The 9988-nt window shown below is 33.2% G+C and overlaps 1 protein-coding gene across 1 annotated transcript; it reads right to left on the reverse strand.

The window, feature by feature from the left end:
• Positions 1-260: 260 nt before the first annotated feature.
• On the reverse strand, positions 261-2123 carry Oli (Olig family). Its single transcript, XM_071887465.1, has 2 exons — positions 1474-2123; positions 261-1069 (listed from the first exon to the last, which is right to left on the reverse strand). The coding sequence occupies exons 1-2, from the start codon at positions 2082-2084 to the stop codon at positions 649-651; spliced, it is 1032 nt and encodes a 343-aa protein (XP_071743566.1). The 5' UTR covers positions 2085-2123; the 3' UTR covers positions 261-648.
• Between the last annotated feature and the right edge of the window lie 7865 nt (positions 2124-9988).

Genomic DNA, 9988 nt, shown 5'->3' on the forward strand with positions numbered 1-9988 from the left:
AATGCCATTCTTGAACTCAGTTTAAGCTAGCTTTCGATTCCAAATCGAGTGGCGAGTCTTTGAATGTAAGATCAAGTCGAGCTTCAAGTCTGAGGTCCAAGTTTCCACCCCTGACTACATCTGGTAAACGCGTTTCTTTCGAGAATTGAATAAAAAATAGTCCTACCAGTTAATTTCGGGGCTTTTTCTTCAAGTAAAAGAGTAGGAAAGGTTGAGAGAGTCAATGACTTGTATAAAAACAAAAGATGCTCCATTTTGAATTTTATGCTTATAGTTTTATTGTAAATGTTATTATTCATTTTGGTACAAAGAAAGTACAATTAGTGTGCTAGTATTGATAGTTGGATCAAAAATATGAGATAAAGTATAAAAGAGAGAGGAGCATAATTTTGTGTATTGCCGTCAGCTATAATAATTGCCACCTATGAATTATAATATTATGAATAAGAACATTATTTGTTATGTTATTTTATATGTATAAAGGTTGGTGAATAAATATTATATATTGTATGAAAAGACACAGTGAATAAATAGATTGAATATAGAGTATAATATATGCTTAAAATAATATGTAATCTATTAAACTGATGTAGTGCGTACAAATCTTTAAGTACTGTAGAGTGCTGAAAAAGGCTTCTCCTCCCCCCTTCAAGATGATGGTTTTCTATGAAGAGAATCTTGAAAGAGACTGCTATCATCAGATGACGTCGTCGATGGAGTCGAAGAAGGGTTTCCTAGGATCATCCCAGCAGGAGAGGCTCCACCTGCACCCTTTGACGGCGGGTTGAAAATGTTGGATTTGAGGCTTTCCCTCGGAATCGGAATATTTGCTGACTGTGAAAGGAATGCAACAAGTTTTTGAAGTTCTTCCAGAGCCGTATTTTGCATCAGGATATAATTTTTGGCTAGGAGAAGTGTTGCTATTTTTGAAAGTTTTCGAACTGATGGGGAATGGGCATATGGGATTGACTTTCGTAGTTCGTCTAGAGCATCGTTTAAATCATGCATTCGACGTCTTTCACGGGCGTTGATACTTAGGCGTGTTCCTCGATCATTCCTGTGCTTCTTACTGATTGAGGGAGGATATGAATTAAAATAGGGCTGCACTCATTCTCTCCTCCTCAAGCTCCGTATAAGTTATACATAAACAGAAGTATGAAAATGGTTCAAATCCTCGTGAGCATACATTTAACAAACAGTATATATTGGCAACGTGCAATATATAGGTGCTCTTATTAATTATTTCTCCGTATTTTGAAAATTCAAGCGAGTAAGGAACACTTTACTTTATTAAGGGATCTTTTTCTGTAGATATTTTCGTCTATCAAAGTTGCCAACATATACTTTTCTTTTTTATTTACACTCATGAGGATTTAAACAATTTTCCCATCCCTAGTAATGATTTAGATAAATAGAGACTGACAAACGTAATGACCTCATAAAAAGAGGAAGAGAGAATGAGCGGGGCAGTGCCTGTTTTTTCTTTTGATGGGCTCATCACTACTCCCCTTGTTGGGACTCGAGCTGGAAGATGAAGAATTTGTGGATGAAGAGGAAGAGAAGGATGAAGGAGGAATAATTGTGGTCGGTGCGGCTCCTAGGTTAAGTGGAGCAATTAGACTTGCTCTTCCAATGCTTAAAGGGGGATTGACTGCAGCGGCCGCAATGCTGAGTGGTGTTGTGGCCCCTAAATGTAGTGGATTCGTTGTTCCAACGCTGAGTGGAGTACTGCTACTACTCGTAGGTGGCCGCCCCAGTAGGAGTGAAGGTGCCTGACTGCTGGTACTATTATGAATGATGCTGTGATGAAGGAAGGGATAGTGAAGATGTGGTGTTGGTGGTGGTGGTGGACTATGGAGATGTTGATGGTGAGTTAGATGGTGCGGGATCCCACCACCGAAACGTGGAGTATGCTCCAGATTTAAAGGCTCTGCTGCACTGATGATTTGGGGACCCTCATCTGGAGGAGTATAAGTCATGATACGATTAGAATCGATGTTGGCAACTTCATCGAGTCGCTCCGTTTTGAATTTAGGCGGAATAATATAAGAAGAAACAGATGGAAATTCCTTAGAAGGATCCATGACTCTAACTACATAGAGGAGTCGTCAGCGAGCGTTGTATGGTGCGAAAGAAAGTCTTTCCTAAGGAGGAGATTTCTTTACTTCCCCCGCCCATGATACGTACGTTGTTTTCTTAGATTTTTTTTTGGGTGGGAAAGACAGAAAGAAAGGAAGTGAGGGGGAAGTGTGGGGTAACAACATTCTTGTGGGCTCTCTGTGGTTGTTCTCATTTTCATCTTGCTCTCTCTCTCTCTTTCTCTCTCGTAATTATAATTTTTTTCTCCGATTGCGAAGAACTCTTTCTTAAACCTCTTTCTACAACCAAAAATACCAACTTTTTTTTGGTGTCTATGTCTACGTTCCATCTTTAAAAAAAGAAAGAAAATATCGGAAAAATTCCCATTTGACACTTTTTGAAGTAAAATATTTACTCCATATACAACATATGCACCGTTCATTTCTATCTATAAGAATTATTCTTATTATCCCATTGGGTTTGCTGCAAATTACATTTAAAGTAGCCCAAATTGATCGTCACAAAAACCGATTCAAAAATTGATGTATTATATTTTAAAGGACCTACATAATAATGTTAAAGTCATTTATAATTCATGTGGTGAGTTAATATAAAAACAATATTCAACAGAAATCAAGAAAATTGAGAAATGCCCAATTTATAATTTTTTTTACATCATAATTTGGGTGAATTATTGGCTTTGAATTCACATTTCTGGTATAAGTTGACATACTCAAGAATGTTATTTATAGTTTAGAATCTTTGTTTGATTTATGTGACTTAATTTAACCCCGAAATGACCCCTTTCAACAATCAAATCCATCAATGTATGTTTATTTCAATGTGACGATGTGTTTTTGCTACGTAAAGTTGCCATTTGCAATGTCTTCTACGGATTAATTAGAATAATTTGTTATTAGAAATTGACGACTTTTCAATTGACTCAATTTTGAGAAAAATCTAGTTTGCCTTTGTGTTGATGGGGCACAAAGCTGGTTAAAAGGGAATTCACCTTGGGGTTGCTTGTTTTATAAATTTAGTTATTGAACAAAAATTGAGAAAAATATGACAACACCAATTTTTTTAAATATTATATTACAGCCCAATATTTCATAGACATATTTTGGCCGATTGTAAGCATTGAATTCAAATTTCTGAGCTAAGATACCCAAAAATGAGAACTATAGTTTACCTAAAGCCTTTCTTTGCTTTTATGAGACTTCATTTGACTCCAATTATATGTCCCCTTTGAAATAAAATCTATCAATTTCTGTCAGGATCAATTTTGGATACTACTTCAAGTGGAATTTGCAACACATCCAAAGAGTGAATGAAAATAGAAATTGACGATTGTTGTATACATTTCAGAATAAAAATATATAATCCGGACTCAAGTTCGAGAAAAACAATTCTAGCTTTCTTTTGTTTTAATGGGTAACAAATATAACTTCAATCTAAATATTTTTTTAGGTAATTATCGACGAATATGGTGTATGTGTACAACACTAAAATCAAATTAAATATACCTCAAAAGGTATTAAAAGTTATGCCATAAATTGCTTACTTACAATGTGGTAATTTTATTATGAACAGAATCGTCATAAAATCCTTTTTTATTATTATCAAATGCTTTCTAATGAGTGCATCTATTTACAAACACTAAACACATTTTAAAAAAAAAGACAAAGACGCATCTCTTAGAAAACTAAAAACATCAATGAATATAAAATGACGTTTTTTTAATACCATTTGTTTGTAATACATAATGGGGATACAAAACTTGCAGTAGTTCGGTGGCCTTCATATATGATGTGGTAGCCAAGATCAAAGCAAATCCTACGGCTTCAATCTGCCATATATCCACGAAGATGGAAGTCGACTCCAAGACCATATGTAAGGCCGTTCAGGACAACTTGGGGCTGAAATCACATGTACGGACAACGAAGCATCTCCTCTCTGACGTCATAAAACAGCGGATGATTAACAAGTGTAAAAGTGTGCTCTACTACCTTGAAAAGAATGACGATAGAGTACAGATTTACTCGGACAAGAAGGTCTTCATGCGTGACGCTCTTGAGAATGATCACCCCATTGCAGAAACAAAAGAGGAGGCTCAGGGCATCCATATCAAGAATTCATCCCAAGTGATTGTCCTGGGCGTCATCGCCAGTGACGGGAAGAAGATGCCACTGTACTCTTTCAAGGATGGAGAGAAAGTGAGTATGGAAGAATATTAAAGATGCTAAAGCACACAGTCTTACTGTGGCTGAAGATCCCCTATCCGGAGGGGAATTATGACTGGACGCAAGAAAGTGCCAAGAAGAACCAGAACTTCTGTAGTAACAATATGGCTGACTTCTTGCCCTCCTCCAGCACTGACCTCAACCCCCTGAACTTTGCAGTCTGGATAGTCTTGGAGAACAATATCTGCTGTACCTCTCATCCAACTTTATTCACTCCGAGCTGCCATCATGATAGCGTGGTACACCATGGATGCAGACTTCATCGTCAAGAGCTGCCAATCTGTTCGCCGGTGTGTTCAGGCTGTTATTGCTTGTGAAAGTGGACATATTGGATAAAAAATATAGCTAAATATACTATTTGAACATATCACAAATTGATAATGAGTTATTTCTTTTTGATTCCATAAAAATCATGTTTCTGAAAATATTTTAATGTTCCTAAGACTTTTTTTTTCTATCTGCGTTCGCTGCCTTGTGAAAGCTTTAGAAAGGCAAGTAACTATTTATTATTTGTTGAAGGATCTTTATATTGTCATATCCTTGTAAAAATATGTTAACAGAAACAATAAGCATATTGAGGCACTTTATGCTTGGATAATTTATTAACACAAATAAAAATTGAGTGTTTGTCTGGTGCGCAATTCAATGTAGATCCATTATTACAATGCACGATAAGTAGGCCCCTTTGCTATAGCTAAGGCCAGTGTTCTATACTAAATAGATATTGAAACTGTTATTTGTAACCCCATTGCGTCATAAAATATTAACCTTTATATGACGTAGCAAAAAAGAAATGCGAGAATCAAATTATCTTTAATAAAAAAATGATCAAATTTCAAAGATAAAAATCCTGTTGACCTTTTTTTAGTATTATTTCTAGTAAAAAAATTATCTAAAATAAGGTAACATCGATACTAAGTATTATGTAGCCAAGGGCCTTTGGCGAGCTACTTGGAAAGAGTCTGCAAGCTACTGGTAGCTCGCGAGCGACGTGTTGGAGACCCCTGATCTAGGACATTTGATGAACTTTTTTTAATTTTTGGTTTGAATATGAATTATAGAGGTTATATTATATTGTATTTCATAAATATATAAAAATAAAGACAGAATAGAACTAGAAAGTTTTCCTATGAGACACTCACAGCGATTTAACTCCTTAGATAAGGGGCCACGGGGATGAGAAATGGAAATTTGTTGGCCAGAGTCCCACAGATTTTTGATTCAATTCGAAATTTAAATTTTGAAATTTCACTTGAAAATGGAATGTGGAATTCCACTTGATTTAAAAACTCAGGTATAAAAACAAGACCACATGAACTGAAATTAATCATACATGCAGTTGTAAAAAATATGATCAAACACGAGTGCGATACTTTTTGCTCTTGAAAATTGAACAAAGTTCTTTATTCTGCAAAGCTGTTATCATTATTCTTTAGTATTGAGGCGAGAGCATCAAATATAAAGTCTCGGAGTTCTTAAAAGATGGATGATTTTTGGAGAATTATAAGTGTAAGACCTTGCTGGACTCGAATTAATATTGAGGATTGACGTCGGAGTAATTCATGTCTATGCATGGACTAATGAAACTACATCTTTATTTTTTAATATTTATTGAAATCAAGAAACATCCATGTTTATTAGGCTTATAGAGAAGACATTTATTCAACGAAACCGCATCACCACACCTAGGAGTCAAGGGGGTTCCAAACTGGTGAGGAGGGGGAAAAGTTTAGTTGACAGTTTTTGTAGTCCAAAATTATGCAAATTTATAGTGACGCTTTTAATAGAATATTACTAAGCAATCTTGTAACACAGTATAGACGGTAAGACGGTGATAGTCTGGGAGTAATAAGAGCTATATAACAGTTGGTATGATTGACTTATTTAGATAACTACCATATGATTTTGGGCCTTTTTCTGCTTTTTTTTCGGTGAAAAGGTTAGGAGAAAAAGGGGAAAACAGACAAATCTACAGCTGACAACAAAATAAAGTATATATTTTTGTGTCAGCGAGGAAACGCCGTAGTGCAATCAATTTAAAAAGGAATAAAACGTTTTCACATGACTTCATAATGCTGGATGTTGGCCATTTGATTTGAGGTAGGGGTTTAAATAGTGTTCCTTACGATGGACAACATCAGAGCATCTAGAGAGTGGGGACACAAGACTTGGAGTATCATTTATTTAAGAGTTAATCCCTGCTATTTTTAATTAGTGGGTGACATTACTCAACCACACGTCAGGGCTGAAACCAAGATAAACAATTTTTGTTTTTATCCCATGTCTTAAGTGTAAAATGTCGGAGAAATAACAAAAAAGGCAACACGTATGTGATCTCCTCCGTGCCGGGTTCAGTGCCGAGAAGGCAGCAGGGACCTTTGACATCTTCATTCAGACTGTCTCCAACATCAAGAATTTTTATTACAGTCCTTTAGAGCCAAGAAAACCCGAAACTGTAGCTGCAACAACATGACTGACTTCTGGTCTGCCTCCCTATGGTCATCCTCCAGCTGTAACCTCAATCCATGGATTTTGCAGTTTGAGACATTTTGGAGAAAAAGGTCTGCCACACCTTTCATCTAAATTTGGGATAGCTTCGAGCTACCATCATGACAGCGTGGTACGCCATGTACACGGCTTACATCCTTAAGAGCTGACAATCTGTTCGCTGGTGTTTCGATGCTGTTGCTGCTTGCGAAGGAGGATACACTGAATAAAAAGTATAGCTAAATATAATATTAAAACATATCACAAATTGGTTTTGGGTTGCCTTTTCTTGATTTAAAAAGAAATACTTTGTTTTAGCTGTACTTTGGTTCCGTAATGAAACCTCTTAATTAAATATAACGAGGATCAAATATAAATGATACTACACGTTTTGGCTTGTATATGTTCTGATGCTGTCATATAGGGACACTATTGAAAACCATCCCTCAAATAAGATGCCAGACATCTAATGTTATGACATCGTGCAAAAAATGCTTTATTCTTTTTTAATTAGATCGAATCACGACGTTTCATCGCTAAGATAAAAATGTAGACTTTATTATGTACAATAATGATATTTTTGTGGTTTTTAAAGAATAATTTTTGATGTAGTATTCAAAATAAAGATACTAATTGAAAATCTATTTAAACACCTTAGAAATTACTCCACGATGCGTCCCACAGTTTGAGAAACACTTTTCTAAGTATTATATATAGGTATGAAAGTTTAGCATATGCTCCATTGTATCAAATCCTTTCACTCCTAAAGGTCCTTAATTCAATACCTAATCCATCACCATTACATATATCTGTGTTATCAAACGAAAGTGTTTTAATTTATAGGGTTCTTGTGCTCTATGGATACATGGGTGGTCATTCTGTAGCTTTCATTTCTATGTGTGTTCATCCCGAAATGAGTTAATTAAATTTCCTCCCATCTCAACGTAATAATTTATCCATCTATGTACACTGATAAAGATAAATAAATCTATTTGTATTCTGGGAAATAGTTATTCTTATCATTATTATTATTGCGATTATTCTTGGGTATAAGTTCCCGCTTTGTTATGTTAATTCCTTTTGATACATTATCCATCTCTTAACAATGGAGCATCTTTGAATGGCAAGGTTCTCCATTAGTTCCGTCTCATAAAGACAAAATATGTACATTGTACATTGATTCATCAATGAACTAACAATTCAAAACATGGTTAACATAACTTACTCCCTTCCGCGAATCCTTCCGGTTTCGTAGTATGTTGTATGTAAGATTTTATCCCATGGACAAACATACAAAATATGTGAGGAACAAACAGTTATAAATGAAATAGAAAAACAGGAGAAAAATTGATTTGTGCAATTTTATTTCATAAAAAATAACAAAAGGAATAGAAAATTCACTTAAATTGATAGAGATGAAAAAATATGATAACAATATGACAGGGTTCTCTTTTGTAATTGTAGTCCAAACTAATGTTGTGTCATTCCATATGTTTTTGATCCAGTATTGTCTTAGGATCGGTCCTTCGGACTGTCAATACTAGAACTGAAAAAGGTGTAAATAAAGTTGAGTGACGCCATCAAGGACTAAACTTTCTAAGTTTTAGGATTGATATGCAGGATACAACAAAAAACTAGAACTGATTTAAAAAAAAGAATATATAAAGTTGAGTGACATCCTCAAGGGCCAAAAAAATTTATAAGTTTTCAGAGCTGATATGCAGGACAGAACTGTACTTGACTAAATTTTTTTTTCGTCATTCGGACAAATTGTGCAGAAGAGCAAAAAATTTAAAAATTGAAAAGTATGTAAAAAAAATATAATTTTTTGTGAACAGCTAGGGATTTTTGAATTTTTTGAAAAAAAAATTGAAATCTCATTTATTAAATTTAAATAACAATTTAAAAAAAAATCTTTGAAAGCTCTGGATTTTGAAATTTTTTTCCAAAAAATTTAATAATTGAAAAGTATGTAAAAAAAAATATAATTTTTTTTTTGAACAGCTAGGGATTTTGAATTTTTTGAAAAAAAAATTGAAATATCATTTATTAAATTTATGAAAGTTCTGGATTTTGAAATTTTTGAAATTTTTTTCCAAAAAATTTAATAATTCAAATATTTTTTTCAAAAAATTTAATTATTTTTTTCCATAAAATGTACTTTTTCAAATTTTTTTCAAAAAATTATTTTTCTAATTATTTTTCAAAAAATCTATTTTTTCTAATTATTTTTCCAAAAGATCTATTTTTTCATATTTTTTTCAAAAAAAAAAAAATAATTCCCTGTGAACAGCAATGGATTTTCAAAAAATTTAAATTTAATTCGAAAAAATAATCATAAAATTTCATATTTAAATTTTTTTTTTGTGGTTATAGCTATGAATTTTTGAAATTTTTTCCTGAAATATTTAATTTTTTGTCAACCTCCCCTTCCCCCAAATAATAGTATAAAAATATATATATTACCCTTTGGACGCCCCTGATTAAGGAGTATGAGTCGAAGAGTGAAAATCTGTAAGGAAATTTATTTTTAGAGGAACAAAGTTATAACTTATTTTATGTTTGTTCTACACATATAGAGAAAGATCGATATAAATCAATTATCTCAGGAAGCAGATAAATCGGATGATATATTTTTAATTTCTTAAAAACAATTCCATCGAAAAGGAGCTTATAAAAATGGATATATAATTACATATAATATTTGGGATTTGTATTTCATACCTATAACAATAATAATACCCAAACGATATTCAACATGGGTAATTTTTCTGTTTAATAGGATTTAAATTCCGTATTTTTTTATTTTATAATTTATGAAAAAGATTTTTTCAAGAGATTATAAGGATCAAGAAATGGATTAAGTGGGATGAAATATCTATTTGAACCACAGTTAAAAATACCCTCCAAAAAATTGGACAGTAAGCCTTTTTTTATCTATCTTGGGCCTGACATATGCGGAGGTTAATCATCCATAATTATGGTATTATTATGTATTTAGCTATAAACTCATAAGTAGTTGAATTTTTTTCCTGGAATATTATATTAATCTATATTCAGCGCAACCTAACCAACTTATTTTATGAAATATCATAAAAAATATTAAATACTAAATTGACCAAAAATCAATCAAAAGGGATCTTTTTTAAAGGCAACTTATTTTTAATTAAAATATAAGG

This window comes from Lepeophtheirus salmonis, chromosome 3, assembly GCF_016086655.4.
Source record: "Lepeophtheirus salmonis chromosome 3, UVic_Lsal_1.4, whole genome shotgun sequence".
In the NCBI taxonomy this organism is placed as follows: domain Eukaryota; kingdom Metazoa; phylum Arthropoda; class Copepoda; order Siphonostomatoida; family Caligidae; genus Lepeophtheirus; species Lepeophtheirus salmonis.